Consider the following 21628-nt stretch of genomic DNA (forward strand, 5'->3'; position numbering starts at 1 on the left):
AGCATGCTTGGATTTGATGGGTGTGATTAGGAAACATGCAGGGGAAAGGGCTCTCCCCTTCACATCTCTGCCCTTCACATCTGCCACTGCTGCCCCAATACCTCACACCCCTGAGACATCACTGGGGACATGGTTCACATCATTTGTTGACTGAATTAATGTAGCCATCTCCTTCCCACCTTAAAATCCACTTCAGCATAGGTGAAAGGAAACAGATCTGCCTCCAAAAAAGCACTGGAAATTAACTGACTATAGACTAGGTTCCTTCAGGAAGGAGTTTCACAGCATATCAAAGTCCTCATCATAATATCCCAACAGAAGTTGGGATATTTATCTGTTACCTCTCTCACCCTCCTCTTGTCCCTTCCTTAAAAATTCCAATAACTTGTTTTCCCATCTTCAGACTAGTCTTTCCCACCTCTGTATCTCCACCTACCTCCTTGATATCTTTGGCAATTTCATTATTTTTGCAAAACAATCTTTAGAGTTTCTTCCAGTTTTCATTGCCATCCAGTATCCTGTTATCACCTTGCAGGTCAAGGCACAGAACTAAGCATCCATAGCTGGTATCGGGAGACGACAGACGTATAGATTTTAATTTTTTTACATTCCCACAAAGGGTAACCCAAAGGGAAGACAATGATTTTCAAAGATTGTTAAAATAATCTTTAGGTGAAGCTATAAGTAGAGCCCCAAGATATCAATTAAAAGCAGAACTGTTTTAGGTGAGCATTATTGTGCATATCAGACATCCTGCTTCTCCTGTCTTGTTTCCTTTGAACTTCCTGAAATATGTCTACAGAACCTTAGGGTCACTTAAAACCCAGTTTGAGATCTTCTCTAACAATTCAGCACGTTAAATACCAAATCTGTACTCATCATCAGCTGGTCATCAGTTTTCCTGTCTAGTTACTGCTGATATGTGAGCTTCTCTAGATATCTAATCATTAATTTGATGAGGAAAGGCAAAATGCTGACTTAATGTAAGATAGAAACTTCTAAGATGGTCACTAAGACCATTCATTTACACATGATATTCACATTTCTGAAGTATTTAACAAATGAAAATAGGAAATTTGAGATTTCTCATTTATATGGGAAAACTTTTACCTTCCAAACAAATTGAAAGTGTCTTGTATTTAAGCAGAATGTTTTCACCAGTGAGTTCTGCCATGTAACTATAGAAGTAAAATTTGGAGAGCATAAATTTTTTTTGCCTTATCTGTCAGAGTTATTATAAATTCTGACTTGGCCATAGGAAAAAAAATTTTTATACATTAGGCTAAGAAGGGGCATTGGCACACTTAATATATATTAACTATAAATATTTTGTCAATAGGATACTATGTTATTATTTTTGATAATATAAAAATAGATGTTTTGCCTTAAATTGAGTTAATTGGAAGCACTCTTAGATGAAATCAGAGATTGAGTGACACAGAGGAATTACTATAGATGATTTAGCATAGAATATTAGCCTATTTCAGTTTAAATACATTAAGAAATACAGGAAAGCCAAGTAGTATAACATTTCATACATGGTTAAATGGGTTGTTGAGAGTGAGGGTTTTTTTTAAAAGACCATTTTAATGAGAGTAAAACATTACCTCTACCTCTTTGTTACATCATTAATTGCTGCAGAGACAACAGGGGAAATGGGCCTAAGAAAGTGGTCAGCACTTAGCCAGAGACAGTTACTTATCATTGTTAGTATTTAGAAGTAAGAGTCTCTGAAAAAAATTAACATATTAAGTTTAATGGAAAAATAAATAATGTGTTACTGAATGGAAAATAAATGTAAACAAATAGTTTTGTGGTTTCATAAGCACAAACAATTTTCTTCATGTAGAATAGTGACAATTTTTAAAAAGTAAAAACTGAATTGATTAAATACACAGCTCCCATGTGATTGTTGAACTGCTGTGTGAGATATTTTATAAAAGAGAAGGAATTTATCTTAAATATTGTCCTTAGTGACTGAAATCATTCTAAGTGCTAGAGATTAAACTTGTATTTTGAGAGTGGAAACGTTATTACTGGGAAAATTTTGTTTCAAAATACTTTAATGTAAAAAGGCAAATTATATTTATTGGATTAAAATAACAATAAATACAATGTTATTTTAAGGAATTAAGAAAAATATTTTATTTTATTTTAAGCACTGTTATTTACAATGCTATTACTGGTATGGTTTCAGGGATACAATGTTCTGAGAGCATACCATCCACCAGAGTGAAAAAGATTTTATTTTTAGATTCAATTTTTTTTTGTTTCATAAAACTAATATTTTTTAAAGGGATAGCATAGCTTTTCTTCTGTAAATGACTAATAAAATAATACAGGGTGGGGTTTTTTTGAGAGAGAAAGACATTAAGTGATGGTGAAGAGAATGCTGATCATGTTCGCTTGTGGTTTTGATTTTGATCTACCTTTGTACTTAGATCAGCAGAGGTTTGGAAGCAGAGTTAAATTTGGGCATGGAGCAATTAAATATGAACAGTAGAAAGTTGACTTGACAGAAAAGGAAGAGAAGAGCAAAGTAAAAAGATCCAAGCTATGTGGGTCTGATGGAAGAGAAGAGGCAGTAAAGAAGGATTAGTCAGGAAAGACAACAGCACGAATATCATGGAATTTGTTATAGGGATTTTGAAAAATAACCATTCAATTTTATGGTAATATTGCACTGCTTAAAATAAGCTAGCTAGGGTTGAAGAAATGGAAGAACTAGATGGGCACTTACTTTATATGCACTTCACTCCGGTTTGATCCACAGCACCCCATATGATCTTTCAAAGCACACCAGGAGTGATCCCTGATCATTGATTGATCCAGGAACAAGCACTGAAAACAGCTTGGTGGATCCAGAAACTAAATATAAATTCTGTCACTGTCACTGTCCTCCTGTTGTTCATCAATTTGCTCCAGCGGGCCCAGCAACGTCTCCATCGTGAGACTTGTTACTGTGTTTTGGCATATCAAATATGTTACAGGTAGCTTGCTAGGCTTTGCCCTGCGGGCAAAATGCTCTCTGTAGCTTGCCGGGCTCTCTAAGAGGGGCGGAGGAATCGAACTCAGGTTGGCCCATGTTGGACGCTTGCAAGGCAAACGCCCTACCCGCTGTGCTATAGCTAGTGGCTCATGATGATTCTTGTTATATTAAGTTTGGTTTGGTGTAAGAGTTGTATAGCTTTTATATTGATGAGCAGGTTTTCTTGTGTATTTTAGCATATGTGTTACAAACAGCCTATACAAGCTTATGTAGGTATCCTATATATACACATGTTGCATATATGTTTACATGCATTTACTACAAGGGAAACCTACACATTAGCAGAAGGCATAATTTCTACCTGCAGTTGGACCTAACATTAAATAAAAATTACTAGTCAGGTTAATTTATGGCAATTCCAAAGTTAAAACATTGAAAGTTAGGGGGGGGGAGTGATAGCACAGCGGGTAGGGCGTTTGCCTTGCACGCAGTCGACCCGGGTTCGATTCCCAGCACCCCATATGATCCCCCAGGCACCGCCAGGAGTAATTCCTGAGTGCATGAGCCAGGAGTAACTCCTGTGCATCTCCAGCTGTGACCCAAAAAGCAAAAAAAAAAAATTGAGACTTATTAGAAGTATAACTTATCTATAACTTGCATAATTTTTGGATAAAGGGATCACTAAGAAAATGATGGCTTGAGGAACTGGTTGGGATGGGAGATGTGTGCTGAAAGTAGATAAAGAACCAAAAATGATAACCTCTCAGTGTCTGTATTGCAAATCGTAATGCCCAAAAGTAGAGAGAGAGAGAATATGGAGTATACTGTCTGCCATAGAGGTAGGGGGAGAGTGAGAAGGGGGGTATGTGGGGTATACCGGGGATATTGGTGGTGAGGAATGTGCACTGGTGGAGGGACTGGTGTTTGATCATTGTGTGATTGTAACCCAAACATGAAAGCTTGTAACTATCTCATGGTAATTCAGTAAAATTTTAAAAATAAATAAATCTTCCAGCAAATAAATAAAAACATCACTTATGATTCCAAAATTAATAGAAAACTTAGGACCCTAATGATCAGAATGACTATAATGATTCCTTAAGCTTAGGCAGTAAGCTTTTAAATAATGCTTTTTTCTGTTACAGTTAGGTAACATGATTACAGCAGTCTTAATGTTTATGATGTATAAAGTTATTGCACCTCATCACCATTAGAATTGCCAAGATCTTCCAGCACTATTTCTATAGGCACCTCTAGGTGACACCTATAGATGAAATCTCTAGTTCTCGTCATTCTCCTCTCCTTTCCCCCCATATACTTGGTAGTGTCAGTTTTGTAATCTAAGACAAAGGTTTGTAATCATACAGTATGGTCTATTCTATTACTTTCTATCTATAGCACAGCTGAGTGAGATCATATGGTTTTTTTCCTCCCTCTGATTTATTTCACTTAATGATACTCTCCAGTTCTGACACGGTGTAGCATTTAACATGTGTGTTTGACATCAATTCTTTATCCATCCAGTTATCATTAGACATGTGAGTTGTTTCCATATGCAGGTTGTTGTACAAAGTGCTAGGCAGTCTAGGCAGTACACCATTACAAAAAGAGAAAGGTTTTTGGTCCTTGACCTCATTCATATTTATTTTTCTGTATGTACTGCATGTTTCCTGAAAACAGTCCAACCTCTCCAGGCATACGCCATTCAAAAGATGCACTACTTAAAGTGAACAAACAAAAAGTGCCCTGGAATTTCACCAAGAGGGTACAACTGTCCCCTAACCACAGAAATTCTACTGCTACCCAGGCAGTATTTCCTACTTTAGGAGAGATTCTATATAGCTGTTGAATAATCTAATGTATTATAAAGAATGTAAGGGACAGTAAAGAACCAAAGAGGAAAGACTTCAGATTCCTAACTATATGTATGTTCTAAGTGCATGTGTTTAGTTAACCCTCCCAATAATTCTATCAGGTAAATCCTGTTGTTATCATTACTTTATAAGAGAAGGAACCAAAGGACAGTGATATTAGTAACATTTTCACAATTACACACAAACAGTAGAGCTGAAATTCAAATCTACTGAATCTGGTTCTTGAGTCCTTGCTATTAATCATTGGTGATGAAACAAAGCCCAGCAGGGAGTGTGGATGGCATTCTACCTACACTAAGAGATCAGTGCATGTAACGTAATCAAAGTATGAGAACATGGTTTCTTCGAAATAGAAAAAAAATACCACGGTATTCAGTATGGTAGGGGAGAAGGAAGTGACAAAAAAACGACTCTTGAAAGGGTTGACAAAAATTAGTGCATGCCTTACTTGCCAGATTTTTTAAAATTCTTGAAAGTTTTTAAGCAGGACTATTTGACAAACAAGATTAGAATTGATTGTGCTTTTGAGCAGTTCCTCTGGAGTTATTGGAGATTGGAGTAGTGATTCTAGATTGGAATAGATTGGAGTCACAGGAAGTGTTTGCACCATCCAAAGGTGTTGAAGACTGAACCAGAGTAGCAACACTATGATGGCGAAAGAAGAGATGAAACTGAATGCTACAAACTGAAACTGAAATCTTTGAATTTCAAACATACCAGTGCTATTCTATATGAAACTAAGATAATAGTGTTTCTATATATTCAATGTGTCTTCCTGTTAATAAAATACTCACTCATTAAGGTCTTCCAAAAACTAAAGAATATTGTAGAGATTAATTAAACATTATACATTTTCATCAGAGTAAGTATATAAGTATTATATTACAAACAATATTTGTTTCTACATTGAAGAGTCATTGAGGCTTAAATATATGAACTATTTAGGAAAAAATAAGAATCTAAATAAGAGCTTATCATGATCATATTACCCATCACATTTACCTTTTAAAACTTTGATTTTTTTTTTGTTATGTTCTTTGAGCACATCTAGAGGTGCTCAGTGTCTACTTCTGGCTCTGAGCTCAGGGATCACTCTTGATGGGTTCAGGGGACATATGAGCTTCTGGGGATCAAACCCAGGTCACCTGAATGCAAGGCAAATGCCCTACCTGCTGTATTACCACTCCAGGCCCTAAAAACGTTTCTTGAGTGAACATTCAAAAATAAGAACCAGAAATTTTGGTACTAGGATATTGTTAGGTATTATATATTTAATCTTTCTTTTTAAATAAAAATTTTATTTAATACCATGTCTTACCAATTGTTTGAACATAATACAGTTGTTTCAGGCATTAAATTTTTCAGCACCAGTCACACCTTTTCTAGATCAATGTCCCCAGTTTTCCACCTGCCACCCCAGACTGCCCCTTAAAAGGGACAAACAATTTTATTTCATATTGTTTCTTGCAACACAAAGGCAAATGTAATTACCAAAACTTAGATTAATAAGTGTTAATTTGTGATAGTTGTTTTAACTCACAATGGTGTTACTAAGGTCATTGTCTGTGAACTTACTGGACTGTTTGGTGTTACTTGAGCCTTCTGTATTATAGGCTTCACTCATTGAACTTGGTGCTATTCTACTCTATTTTCCCATCGGATTTGTTGTGATTTTTTTGCTATTCTACTCTATTTTCCCATTGGATTTGTTGCTATTGGGCTAACAGTAATATGAAATTGGCGGTGTTATGCAGTTATGCAGCCGTATATGCGGCTGCATGGTCCACGTGCTATGGAGCTGGAACAGGTTGGTTGCTCAACAGATTGATGTGATTCCATTGTGGAACTGGGCTTGTTTCTGTGTGTCTGGTGTGGCTTCAGGCTGCTGTCCCTTCAGGCAGAAAGGGAACTCTGCCTGTTCCCATACCCAGAAGACACAATAATTTTCAGCCCAGACAATTCTGGAAAGATACAGGAACATGTTTTTTTAAGATTAGTTGTGGAGCTGGGATGTTTCTCTGCTGGCAAGATGGTGGGTGTGGGCTAAAGCTCTTCCTTTATTAAATGAATGTGTCATTAATTCTCTTGAAACATTACTACTTATCAAAAAAATTGACTGTTTTTTCTAGTAGAGAATCAATGTCACTTGGAGATTCTAAAGACCCAATATTATTTTCAGAATGCTAAAATCAGAAATAGCCATGAACAAGATAAAAAACATTAGATATTCAAATGAAACAAAAATAAGACATTAAAGTAAAGTAATATATTTGTTAACATTCAGTCCATGGATATGAACAGTTTTGTTATGGTGAAAAACTCACATATAATCTATTTTTATCATTACATTTCATTTATCAAAGTGTAAGACATATTTTATAAGCGACAGATGATTTCAAAAAGGAAATTTTTATATTACACAATTTTTTTGGTAAAGTACTATAAAAGTATAATGTGAAAATGAAATTTGATCCTTTGAAAAAGTGGACAGTAGAACAAGTTTTTGAGTATCTACATGGATTCATGAATTATATACCAGTTCTCCTGAAACAATACTTAGTTCCCATGAAATCAGTGAACACTCTCTTTGAGTTCTTTTGCTTTACAATAATATTTTTTGATTAGTCTATTTGTAACCACAGAAATTTACCTAAACTTGTGCATATGTTAATTACACAAAGTATACAAATATGCTTATCTGAAATATATTTAATGATGGAAAATATCTTAAATCTTTTACAAACAAAAGAGTTAATCAATTACACTAACAATTGGTATTCTTCAAATACTCACCCTAAAAATTTGCAGTGATATTTTGTTTTGTTCTTCATCTAACTCTATCTGTATTTTTCTTGCTTTAGTACTGTAAAAACATTCATAATAACTTAATTCCCATCAAGTTCTCCTGAAACTATACTATTTTTCTTTTGTTTCTGTTTTGAGGACTACAGCTGGTAGGATTAGCTGGCCCGCTAGATTTTTTTAGATTTTGTCTGATATTGAACCTAGACCTCCCCCATGCAGAGCATGCCATCTGAGTCATCTCCCTAGCCACCATTTTTCTTCTTTTTTATTAGAAATGTTTATAAATATAATATTTGAAAAATATTAATAGTGCCTAAAGCAACTATTTTCCTAAATCATTTTCAGTTAATAGGTAAAGATGTATCTTTTGTGAATTCATTTTGAAAACCTGATTATTGTATTAGAAGCTTGAAATTAAAAATTGAATGTATTTCTGTATACAAATGGAATGTTATTTCAAATTTTATTCTTGAGTAGTTTCAAATATGTGCTGCAGAATACTGATGTTCTCTCTGAAATGAACTTTTTCACAATGATGAAATTTAATTATATTAAAATTAATGTACATTTAGATTATTTTATTATTTTAATATAATTGGAACTATAGTATTTATTTCTGATATTAAAATTCAAAATACTTTGGTAAAAAAATAATAAACACCTATATTTGAATCTTCTAATAGTAAGATATGCAATATACTAATTAATGTTAAAAAATATAACATTTAAACTCTGCCATAGATTTCAAAATTTGTATTTTTATAAATATCTATTTGTTTATATTTGTCCTATAAAAGTTGGCATTTTATGAAGTTAATTACATAATGACATTATTATTTTAAATATAAAATTGACTATCAAAGTATCAAAGCCCATAAATAAATGTTTCGTTCTCTAACCAGAACTACCACTTCTAAAGAAAGCCTCCTGGCAGTCCAGCACAGTGGTGAGCAATTTTAAATTTAAAATTTTGTGCCTACAGAGCAGAGGAAGTTAATTTTTTTGTGATACAGTTTTTAATCAGAAAATATATAATGAAATAAAAGTATGTGCTTTAAGGTTAAATGAATGTTTTGAATACTTTTAGGAGTGACATTATGCTACACATTTGAAAATATTTGAACAAATTATTTTTATTTGCCATAAGTAGGTGGACAGGTTTTATTTCTACATTTTACTTTGTCTATGAACTAAAACACTGTTTGATCTTCCTGATCCAAAGTAACGACCATTAACAGAGTAAGTTTATCTCAGAATGAGGAATAGGGTATTTCAAGACAAATACCACTGAAAGTAATAAAAAAAACTTCAATTAATAGAAATGGAGAGAATTATTAATCTACTATATAATTCTCAATATTCCCAATGGCTTACAGTTATTCGTTTGGATAACAGCATATGACACAAAAGATCACTTGAAATTGTGAATTTTTTAGAATTTTTTTTTCTAATCCTGTGTAGCATAAGATTTCATTGTTCAAAGTAAACTTTTAGACATAGAGAAAGGAGTATGAAACATATTCCAAAGTTCTAAAAGAATGAATAATTGCCCTATTTAGATCTTTAATGCCCAGGGAAATGAGCATAGTTACTTAAGGCTTAAAGTGTTTGGGTCTAATCATCATTTTGGTCTTTTTGAAGGAGGACTTATAATCATTAGGCTGTGTCTCACTCATACCAGGCCAGGTGCCCCAGAAAATTCCGTCACGTACACCTCTGTATTTTTGGTGGTAATATTTGCCATTTAAGTTTGCAGAAAGACATGCATCAAACCACCAGCCTGAACTGTAGTAGAGTCCACAGTTCCCAGAGGGATAACGATCATTATCTCTGTCTGGGGTTGTGAAAAACTTCAAGTCGTGGTTGTAGTGTTTACTGAAATGTAAGGCATCACCAGCTGTACCATTGTAATTGCCAATGTGTAAACGATATTTGAGAAACTCATTGGCCACATAAAAGTGGTCATACAAGGCATAGAGTTTGACATCATTAAAGTCTTCAAGTTCCACTCTTAGGATCATTTCCTTACTCTTGGTCAGAAGATGAATTTTTTCATTCCCCAGCCAAAATTCTCTTTGGAGGTTTCCAAAGCCTGTTTTATAGTCTTGCCATGTTCTGGTGAAGTTGGTGCTTCCATCAAGACGTGCCTGCAGCACTGTCCAGCCTCCCCCCATGGTCTCCATGTCACAGTAAACGTCGAAGCTACTGTATCTGGGATCTGGTGTAACTCTGTAGGTCTCACTAATTCTTTTGCCTATTGTGTAGTACTCGGAGCAATCTTTATATATTAGATGTTGAACTGAAGGGAAAGGAAAAGAAAGGCATTGGATTTTGTTAGTTAAAACCGCACATCCAAAAAAATTCTTTATGTGTACAAAAGCAATTTGAGAGGCCAAAGAGAAAGTACAGTGAATAAGATTCTTGCCTTGCAGACAGCAAACCTGAGTTAGATCCCCACTACCCACCCCCGAATGCAGAACCAGGAGTAAGCCCTAACACTGTTGGTTGTGGCCTCCCAATTTTTTCAAAAAGTAGTTGATAATTCAATCAATGGGTACTACCAAGAGATCTTGCTCTGCTAACTTTACTGGAATCTGTTTTTAGAACATGTATTAAGCTCTCAGAGGAAGCATATAGTATTATAAGGCAGATGAGGCTCTTGAACACACTTTGGTTGTCATAGTATTGACACCATACACAACAAGCAATAGTAAAATAAGAATAAAGTATGGTTTTAGTAATTTTCAATGTTTTATTTCTAAATAGGAACTATAGGTCCAGGATAAGTAGTAATCAATGAACATGATTTCTAGGACTCAAATACAGATCCTATATTAGCAATAGTGGTCTTTGAAAGTCTACCTATTTTCACTGAATATAGAGTGATAGATAGAGCCTATAGAGCATGCGTGAGGTGCTTTTTTTCTTTTTGGGTCACACCCAGCGATGCACAGGGGTTACTCCGGGCTCTGCACTCAAGAATTACTCCTGGCTGTGCTCAGGGGACCATATGGGATGCTGGGAATCAAACCGAGGTCGGTCGCATGCAAGGCAAACACCCTACCAGTTGTGCTATTGCTCCAGCTCCGTAAGGTGCTTTTTAAAGTGAGTGTGATCCCTGTCCAGTCACCTGTCCTTCCAGCTTTAGAGTCATAGGAAGCTGAGGTAAGCATCAGTGACCTGAAGAACTCAGGATCCACTTTCAGGTGGAAAGTCAGGATTCGGGAGAAGCAGGACCACAAGAGCAGTGTAGGAAGTTCAAGTTTGTTGTCTTAATATACTTTTCTTAGTTAATCAGATTAGTTGGGATTGTGAGGATAAGTGCTATGATACATGTATATATATGTATATATATAACAATGTCTTACTTCTCTTGGTGCATGTCAAAGTGCTCCCCTTAAAACACATTTGTACTACTAGATCTCAAACAGGGCTGGAGCGATAGCACAGCAGTAGGGCATTTGCCTTGCATGCAGCCAGCCCGACAAGCTGAGTTCGATTCATCCGCCCCTCTCGGAGAGCCCGGCAAGCTACCGAGAGCCTGGCAAGCTACCTGTGACGTATTCAATATGCCAAGCACAGTAACAACAAGTCTCACAATGTAGACGTTACTGGGCCCACTCAAGCAAATCAATGAACAATGGGGGGACAGTGACAGTGTGACAGGTCTCAAACTAAAAACCATGTGAAACCATATTGCTGCTTTTATTCCATTTCTAAGTTCTCCCATTTTTCACTAGACATTTGGGACTATGAACTAAAATCTCTCAAAGATCATGTTTTCCATGTGAAAGGGAGCAGTAAAGTGAATATGAAGAATTGGATTTCCTATGAACAGCATGCAATGTCAAACACTGCCTGTCTATTGTTTTCAAACCTCAGTGAAGACATAGAAGAGTTAAGGGTACTAAAACATTTAGATTTTTCAGTCTCTACTTCTGTTTGTGTCCAACTCTAGCAATAGCATATAAGACCTCTGAAAGAATCTTCTAATGGACATAGAGCTAATTAGGATTTTTTGTAATTAAATCATTTCTGCGTTCACATTAACTAAAGTGGGGAATTTTCCCCCTGTATTATTTTGAAGAAGAAAAGTCATAATTTATTCCACCAGGCATGCAACTTATTTGCTGTAGCTAATGCTTCTAAATACTTTCTAGCTGTACAACATTCATAAATAATAACCAGAAAACATACCTGGACGAGATTGTATTTGTTCTTGATTGGAACAATTAGAGGAACATTTGCCATTCAAACTATTGACTGCAAAGGTCAGATTTGCCACTTTGCTATCAACATAATTTTCTACGTTGTTCATATTCACGAGATTCAGCTTCTCCAGGCGACCTTGAAGCGAGTGGATCTCTTCCTTTGCGTTCCTGAGGTCAGAGGACAGCTTGTTGACCTGGTTCTCTAATTCCCCAACCCTGTTGTCACCAGCTGTGACCGGGGCCTTGGGTAACAGCAATCCCTGTTTGCTGGGCTCTTGGTTGTCATCCGCCTGCAGCTTGCAGTCTTGGCAGCATTTCTTCAGGCTGTTGACCATTTCCTTGAGGTTCTCAACTTCTTTCAACACCTCTTCCATCCTGCCCAGCGGCCCTGGGAGCTGAAGAGTCAGCGGAGGCAGGTTCACCTGATAGCTGCACTCACCTCCCTCCCCGCATTTCCCCCTGCTCTCTACTCTCACCGGGCAGGCGTCCTTGGCCGGTTCATCTTGCATGTTCTTCGTTTCCTTGTTTGCCACAACTAAGTAACCATAGGCGGCAAAGACAGCGGAGCTCAGCCAGCACCAGATTGCCAGCTTCATCTTTGCGGTGGGTGGCTCTCGCCCCGGCGGGGAAGTGCAGAGCGCTGGAGCGCTGTTAAGGCTGGCAGCTGTCTGCCTGAGTCAGGCTTTCTGTGTTTTCAGAAGAGGGCGGGAACACTTGCATCACAAGTTTCAGAAACACAGAGGAAGAGGAGCTTGTCCTCATCAAACACGGTCTGCCAAAGTGCTATTTATTCTGGATCAAATGAATATGCGCCCGCTGGAATTTCTTGTCATTGGTGGGCTGTTTCACTTGGATTGCTATTTTATGAAAGCACAGGAAATATCCGGGATTTCCAAATCATTATGCTAAAAGGAGATTATTTAATTATACTTATTCCCCCCGGGGGGGGAAAAGAGTTTTAAAGGATTGAGAGTTAATGTGTTGTTTATCCAGACTCCCTGCAAAACAGGTCCTTTTTCCTTCATGGGAGTGGGCACTGAGAAGCCCATACTTCCTTCATATTTTCTTTAGGTGAAAATTTAAGTATTTCAAAACTGTAGTTTTAATATAGTAAAGCCCAGATTTCTAATTTTGTTTTCTTGAAAATAGGATCACTTTCTATTTCTTTGGCCATACCAGAGTGTATCAGACACCTCTAAATGATTGAAACACAGTGTTTTTTTTTGTTTGGTTTGGTTTTGGTTTGGGGGCCATACCTGGTTGTGCTCAGGGGATATCCCTGGCTCTGCACTCTAAGATCACACCTGGCAGACTCAGGGGGACCATATGGGATGCATAAGGATGAACCTGCTGTACTATTGCTCGGGTCCCTCAAACATGGTTTAAAAAAACAAAAGCATTCTCTTTCAAAAAGCCACCTTCTGCAGCCTCCCCCACTTTTGCAATTTTCTTACCGTCTTTCATAGCTGCTCAAGTGGGAATGGTTGATCTGATCCTGCCTGGTTCTGAGTCTCCTCCTGTGTTCGGCATCTGGATTTTTGCTTTGCACTGGCAGCCCTTCTCCTGTGTTTCCTGTGTCCACGCGAGAAGGGCAGTGAGTGTTCCTCCACCTGCTCTCTATGCTGTTTGGAAATATTACTACCTTTCCCAAGCCACTTCAGTGCTCAGAACTTTTCAAACATTTTTCATAAGAGAGATAAGAGGGTAGGATAGGACAGCTGGGAGAAATCACCTCTTCTGAATTTGGTGCACATATTGGTTTCTCATGTAAGGTTTCTTACTGAAAAGAAGAAAAAGACTCTAGGACTAGATAAACTTCAAAACGACCAGTATGAATTGTTAAAATTATTTATCATATTATTTGTGATACTCTGTAGTCAATTTCACTTATTTCTTTAAGATGATATCTTTTACACCCACTTCATTCCATATTCGCTGTGTCTGGCTCACATCACCAATCCCCCAGCTATATTTCTTTCTGAATACTCAGACATCCTGATCTATGACTTGTTAAATTATTGTCTTTATGGATTCTTTGGTCCCATAACTGTGAAGGAGAAATTTGGCTGTTCCTTTCTTTTACTGGCATGACACTAATAAAAGTTTAAGTGGAGTGCTAAAGGGGAAAAACCCCTCATATTTAAAAGTAACGTTCTTTCCAAATAAATTTGTCAAACATATTCTGTACACCACATGCTTAGGTTTCTCCCTGTACTTCTAATTTTAAAAGAAATTAAGTTGTTTTATATTTATTTCATTAAGTGTTTTCAAGCTAAGTTTAAGACATTATTTTAACTCTAAAAACATCTCTTTCCTAATTTTAATTCTCCTTGTCCACTTTCTCTCCCCAAACTTTATTTAAACAATATGATTTACAAAATTGTTTATGGTGATTTGCTACAGGCATTCAGTATTCCAACACCATTCTCACTTCCACTCTCACCTTCCCTCTACCACTGTCTCCATTTTCCCAATCACCCCACAAGTCTGCCCCTGTAGCAGGCCCAGAATCATTTATTTTCTATTTCTTGTCACTACTAAATGACCAACGGAATGATCAAAAAATATTTCCATGGAGAAAAATTTTTGAAAATTGTATATCACTGTGGGGATGTTGTTTAGTGCTTGTCTGTTGGCTTACTAAACTATTGCTGCAAGTTAAATTTTCTGCATTAATGTTTTTGTTAGTGGAGAACGTTTGACTTCTACCTTATATCCAATCCAATCTGATGTGCTACTACTGGGATGTCAGTGTTGTAGAAATTGGAGATGCTGTTCCAAAAAATCCAGAATATTTAATTGGGCCAGCCAGTCAGCCCAGCCCGAAGCATGGCAATTTCTCTGGGATGTGAGAGTGGCTGCAGGGACTTAGTCAGGGTGGGAGCTGGCCCACCTCACTCAGAGATTGCCCCCTGAGTCCTCAGCTGGGAACAGGTGTCTGAGAAATTTTTGCAGTAGTTGATCTCTTTCAAGATTTATTTATGAGTCTCTGGGAAGAGGCAGGTAGATGAGCTTACCTGGATGATGAGCAATCTCCTCATCCACTTTCAAGCAGTGATGCATTCCTATTGTGAGGGGGGGAATCAAAGAATGACTACACCAAAAATATTTTTTCTTGGTGCTTGGACCACACCTGGTTGTGTTCAAGGCTTGTTCCATGCTCTATTCTCAGGGATTATTTCTGGTTGGCTTGGGAGTGTTGGGGACCAAACCCAGGTCAGACAAGTGCAACCCTTATCTGCTGCACTATCTCTTTTAAAAAGAAAATGATAGTAATGTAGGTGATTGATAAAATATTTTAGAATTAGAAATGTTATAGAAATGGATTTTCATTTAAGACATAATTTTAGGTACCGAAGGGATAATAAAGCATTTGCTTTGCACACAGCCAATCCGGGTTTGATCCCCAGTATCTCAAATGGTTCCTTGAGCACCTCCAGGAGTGGTTTCTGAGTGCAGAGCCAGGGGTAATCCCTGAACATTGTCAGGTGTGTCCACCCACAAATAAAGACATAATATTACTCTTGACTGGCTATGGTATGCATTCAGAAATTTTGTCAATCAAGAATTAATAAGGATCTCCTCTATATTCAACACTATCCCTGAGCATTTGAATATACATGCCATGGTGTCCTCATTCATTCACTCACTCTCTTCTTTGTCTATTTTATATTAACTGAGTGTCTACAATATGTAAGACACTATTCTAAGCACCTAAATTTGCTTAGTCAACCAGTTTGTTTAGTTTGATTCCTTCTTAGGAAGGGATACTGAGGATCCTGTATTTTCTGCATTTCAACATTCAAGTGAAATAAGCATTTTAAATGTTTCTAAATCTAATAAAAGTTTAGCCCTCTGAGTGTTACAATGGGTCTTTGTTTCCTCTGTTTGAATCAGAGATTGGCTCTCCAAGCACTGCTGCCGATTCTTGGGTCCTGCACACCCACTTAGCCAAGGTTCAATAGCCTAGTTGTAACTAAAAAACTGGGATATGTTCTGAGAACTAGTTGCTGTGCTCTTAAGTCTTATACAAATTCCAAATAAAGGCAAATAACCTTATTAATGTCCCCAGTGCAAATTAGAAGTGATCTTCTAGGTTCTTAATTTTTAAAAAATCATTGGTCACTTAACCTATAAGACAGACCAATAAGTGGTTACCCCATGAAGAAACTTCAGTGCATCTAAAGAGATAATAATCTATGGGGTAAAGAATTTTATGCCAAAAGTATACTATGTCATTACATCTTACCTTCTCTTTAATTCCTAATAGTATTTTCAGATAAGCAAAAAAAGTTTCAAAGCAATAAATAATTTGTATGTGGTATTAGATTTTTTTAAAAGCCAGAGTTGGAATTTGAATCTGATTTGACTCCTAAGTTCATGACTTTTCTCCCATGCTATATTGCCACGAGGAGAGAGAGGTAATACTGACAGAATATATTGGCATCATATTGTAGAAAGTCTGGTAGATCAGTAGGGAACCACTCACATTTTTTTCTGGAAGGAAATAAAATAGTTAAGCACTTTAGAGAAATCATTGTACCAATTAAATGATAAATATACTGGATCAGGAAAGATTAGGTGCAAGAAGTGGGAGGAGAAGATGGATATGGAGATCAATATAAAATGCCTAGAGCCAAAAGAGAAGTTAAAGAAGAAAGTTAAGAGCAGGAAGAGTGTACTATATGGAAACAGGTAAGAGGATTTTAAGTAGGTGGCCATTAGATTACCAAAGACTTGGAAAGCTGACCTCTTCCTCAACACCTCCGGAATTCCCACTCTCTGATCTCAGTCTTCTGTTTTTCTCTCCTGCTGAAAAGCTCTTCTGGATTTCCTCAGATCCAGCTTGCTTGGATGACTAGTATAGTCTACTGAATCCTCATGGTAGTATCAGAATCTTTCCTTCTACCCCCAACCCAGAACTGAGATATGCCACTTGCAATTTTGTTTTTCAAATAACAAAAAATTTCATCACCAGTACATAATGGGATTTTAAAGCAGAATTTACTTCTATAAATCACATATGAAAATTACTTTCACCTATCTATATTCACAATAGACATTCATCTTTTTTATTCTTTTTCTTATACAAAGTATATCCAAGAAAGAATCTGCATTTACTATATATAGATCAGAGTCCAGGAGTAAAATTGCATTTCCCCTAATACAGTTTTTCTCTGTGTTTGGTGGGATTTTTTGTTCAGTTGGTTGGTTTTGGGTAACACTTGGCAATGCTCAGAACTCATTCCTGGCTCTGTGCTCAGGGATCACTCCTGGCAGACAAGGGGGACCATATGGGGTACCAGGGATCGAACCAGGGTTGAATGTGTGCAAGTCAAGGGCCCTGCCCAATATACTATCATTCTGGATCAATCCTTTTATATAGTTTTATAAGAGAATGTTTATACTTCTATTAGAACCAAAGGATGTAAGTTTAATGACAGTGATTATCTTATACAATGTAGGTTCTTTCACTGGGGCACACATTTTTTTTCAAGTCAGGATTTTGAACCTCCAGGCCTTTCACATGCAAGGCAGGCAGGCACGTATTTTTTTTAACTTTATTTTTATTTATTTGCTCTTTTGGGTCACACCTGAAGATGTACAAAGTTACTCTTGGCTCTGCACCCAGGAATTACCCTGGGCGGTGCTCAGGGGAGATGCTGGGAATTGAACCCAGGTTGGCCAAGGGCAAGGCAAACACCCTACCCACTGTGCTATTGCTCCAGCCGCTGGCACGTATTCTTTAACATAGCCACAATACACATTCATTAATTTAAGGTGCTTATAATTTTTGCTTTAGTAAATGAAGAGACCTTTGTTGATTCTTTAAGGAGTGTGTGCTTTCCTAATTAAAAAAATATTAGCTGGTGATGTGGCTCAGTTGTAGAGTGCATACCTCACATATAAGGCCCTGGGTTCAATCCCTGGCATTGCAAAATAAAAAGTTTTAAATCATTTTTCAAACGACTTTTTTCAAGTCCCAAAAGTAAATAATATTTATTTTACTGTTCTTTAGAGGTCTCGGTCTCTGTTCACTACAGATTTCATGATCTTTTTAAAAATAAGACCATTATTTCATCAACCCTATGATTGTTTAGAACTGCTTGATTTGGTAAAAGCTAGAATTCATAGGTTATTTGAATTCTCTTGCAAGTACCTTCACCTACCACAGATAAATAAATCCAAGCTAGAAATCCCTCCAGTAGAGACCTTCCCTGGAAAATCTGTCATGTGAGTCATTTTGGTTTCTGGATCAACAGCAACATTTGAAGTTTCATTGTATATGAATACAAAATATATAGTCATCTGAGGTGCTACTAGCCCAGGTCTTCAGTGGGCTATCCAGGGCTGCTCAGGTTAGCATTTCATGAAACTGGAATCTCTTTTCCATATATGAATATTTATCAGACAGTGTCTATCACTAAATTTCCTTTTACTCTATACCCATAACAAGCTAGGGATCAAGGAGGATCCAATAGATTCACAGGCATAACTGCTATTTTTTCTACTATCTCTCTAATTAAAAAGATAGAAAATGTTACAAAAAATGTCAAGGAAACTAAATATAATTCTTCTTAGTCTTGTTTTGGAGATTGATCTTAGGTTTTCTTTTATGTTTCTGGAGATAAGAAAAGCAATAAAATCATAATAAAGAGATCACAAAATCAAATCATGGCTTTCTGCAATATCACTTTCTTTTTTTTAAATTTATAGTGATTATGTTCAATGAAGTCATTAAAAGCACTAAATTATCAAACATTAAACATTTCATCTTAGGAAGAAAATAGGGTTAGGTTTCTGGGAGTGTATGGTCATATTTTTGTCAACTAGTAAGTTTATCAACTTGTTTTTATTTATTAATTTTGACAGTATTGTGGGCTTCTAAAAACTTTCATTGTTAAATTTTTATCAACTTGTTTTTAAGGTGTTTTGTTTTAAAATGTCTGATTTAGGGGGCTGGAGGGAGAGTACAGTCAGTAGGGCCCTTGCCTTGCACATGACTAACCTGGGTTCAATCCCTGACATTCCCCTGTGCCTGTCAGGAGTGATCCCTGAGGACATATCGAGGAATAAACCCTGAGCACAGCCGGGTGTGGCCCAAAATCAAACAAACAATAAAAACATGTGATTTAGTGTATTGTTGATTCACTAAGTTGGAATTCATAATCAACTGAACTATAACTCATGCCTGTAAGGACACTTCACAAATGTGTAATTACTTTGTAAAATAAACCTTAATCTCCTTGTACTTTAGAACACTAGGCAGCATTTCCTCACTAACCTCAGGGTCTAATTTAAACAGGAAAATCATCAATTAAAACACTATAAAGTGAAAAACATGGCACTAACAGTGTAACAATAAAAACTTCTTTGCTTTGCCATGTAAGAGCTGAAATTAAGATAGCAGTTTTGCCTTCTTTAAGCTCAGCTGGGAAAGTGCATGACAAGCAACTCCAACTTCTGCCATCCTGTTTGCAAATGACCCCAAAAGTTCATAACTATTTATCCTACTGTTATGAATAAATGTTAAAAGGTACACTTGGGAGCTTCTCATTCATGAGCAAAGAGGTCTATGTAGTGTTACAAAATACATTGTTTTACAATCATGGAAATGTCCACACATTCTAAGCTGAGATGGTTAATTTAGTTTTACCCTTTCCATCACTTGTAGTCCTTAGAGGCATTATTTGGTTTGTGTTTGTTTATTTGGCATTTTTATATCCTACGGGCTGGAGTGATAGCGCAGTGGTAGGGCGTTTGCCTTGCGCGCAGCCAGCCCAGCCGAGCCGGGTTTGATTCCTCCGCCCCTCTCGGAGAGCCTGGCAAGCTACGGAGAGTATTCAATATGCCAAACACAAGAAGTCTCACAATGGAGATGTTACTGGGCCCGCTCGAGCAAATCGATGAACAATGGGAGGACAGTGGACAGACAGTGTATATCCTATATAAGCATTAATTTATATATTATGTGTATATACATAATATTATATTAATATAATATTAAGTATTACATTTTATATATGAAATAGAATAATAAAATTTAGCTTAGGATTTAATTTTTTAAATTAGGGGGCATGATGAGAGAGATAGTGCAGGGGTCAAGGCACTTGCCTTCATGCATCCAACCCCAGCTTGCTCCCCAGAGCCACATATGACCTCCTGAGTACCACCAGTAGTGACTCCTGAGCAGAGAACCAGGAGCAGCTCCTAAACATCACTAGGCATGCCCACCCACTAAAAGAATTGGGGGACAAATCTTTTTGCAGTGCTAGCACTGTGTTCAGGAGCAGTTACCCAGTGGTGCTCAGGGAACAAGGAGGAAGTTCCTGCATATCCCACATGTAAAACCTGTGCTCCAACACTTTGAGCCATTTCCTGGCCCCAGGAATTAATTTTAACATTTCTGTTTATTCATAAGTATTGTGTGTATCTTAAGCAATTAGATTATTATGGAAAAGTAAACTATTAGACTAATTTTATTTCATGCTTAACGCATCAGTTTGAGTTAATTTTTGTGTGAAATAAAGTAGTTTTATGTAGATGAGAGAGCAGAAAGTTGGAGAACAGAAATTATACACCCCAAGCTGGGATGTCGGTCACTCCAGAACAGAGTGGGCTTGATTGCCTATCTTAAAATGCTCTTCTTTAGTGTAGCACATTGTATAGGGTGTTTGCCTTGCTCATGGCTACCTAGATTTGACACCAGGAACTGCATATGGTCATCTAAGCACTGCAGGAGTGATCACTGAGCACAAGCCAGGAGTTAGCCTTGAGCATGGTTAGATGTGGCCCAAAACAAAAACAAATAAATGTCCTTCTTTGTTTTCTTTATAACCCATTTTGAAAACCCTCCGTATGAACTTGCTTGTAAGCAAGGAAATTTACAGGAATTCTATTAAATGTCTTTAAAGGTGTAATTTTAATAGTTGAAACATATTGTTAGCACCACCCAAGTTGTTCTAAGGAAGTTATTTGCCCCAATTTAATTTTATTAAAACAACATGAGTTACAAAGTTATTCATAATTGAATTTTTGGTGTACAATGTTCCATCACTGATCTACCACCAGTGTCAACTTCCCTCCACCATTTTTTAAAACTTGATTTATAAGCATTGCAATAATTTGTTTAATTTGCTTGCTGCTTCTTATTTGATATTATCCTTGATTTTAATCGTTTCCTGTTACTTGCAGTGAAAACTTTCTAGGTTAGAAGAAACCACTATGATCATTATCAGAAGTCATAAGATTGCTCACCCTTATTTTACTTATTTTGAAGTATCCACCATTATTTATGACATTTTCCTCTTCTTTACGTATCAATACAAAATGTTTGTAATTCATCTATTCAATGAAAACTTTATTTTGTATTTATTGAATCATGCTCTGGGAGTGAAAAGAGTGAAAAGCCAGACATATTTTAATTTTTCTGATTTCTCCTCACATTACGGAGTGGAAAGTTGCAGAACAATAGAGCTAGCGCTGGGCAGAGACAGGGTTATTTTTGGCTTTTTAGTGGAGTTCAGTCAACACACTAAACCTCCCAGTTTTGTCCTACTATTTCATTGCATTGGACTCTCCTTTTGTTAACCCTAAAATGGCCATTTTTAGAGACATTTTCCCCTAATGAGACAGCAAAGATTGTGTGCTGTCTGTAAAAAAAAAAAAAAAACTTCAGTTTTGTATACATACTCGCTTAGCAGAGAAAAGAGAGCATACTCTTTCTCTTCTCTAATAAGTTCCTTTCT

The 21628-nt window shown here is 36.8% G+C and overlaps 2 protein-coding genes across 2 annotated transcripts in view; one reads left to right on the top strand and one right to left on the bottom strand.

Annotated features, from left to right (window-relative positions):
• Positions 1–21628, top strand: part of CCDC146 (coiled-coil domain containing 146) — a 124588-nt gene that overhangs the window by 26122 nt on the left and 76838 nt on the right. The window lies entirely within an intron of this gene.
• FGL2 (fibrinogen like 2) lies at positions 6224–12508 on the bottom strand. Its single transcript, XM_056118585.1, has 2 exons — positions 11866–12508; positions 6224–9967 (listed from the first exon to the last, which is right to left on the bottom strand). Exons 1-2 carry the CDS (start codon positions 12473–12475, stop codon positions 9261–9263), a joined length of 1317 nt encoding a protein of 438 aa, XP_055974560.1. The 5' UTR covers positions 12476–12508; the 3' UTR covers positions 6224–9260.

The sequence above is a fragment of the Sorex fumeus genome, unplaced genomic scaffold (assembly GCF_029834395.1).
Source record: "Sorex fumeus unplaced genomic scaffold, SorFum_2.1 ptg000037l, whole genome shotgun sequence".
Lineage (NCBI taxonomy): Eukaryota > Metazoa > Chordata > Mammalia > Eulipotyphla > Soricidae > Sorex > Sorex fumeus.

Bases quoted from the DNA above. Each gene is read 5' to 3' on its own strand.
- FGL2 (XM_056118585.1), bottom strand. From the start codon at position 12,475: ATGAAGCTGGCAATCTGGTGCTGGCTGAGCTCCGCTGTCTTTGCCGCC. The intron at 9,968-11,865 runs GTATGTTTTCTG...CTTTCCCTTCAG, and splicing joins ACAAATACAATCTCGTCCAG to TTCAACATCTAATATATAAA.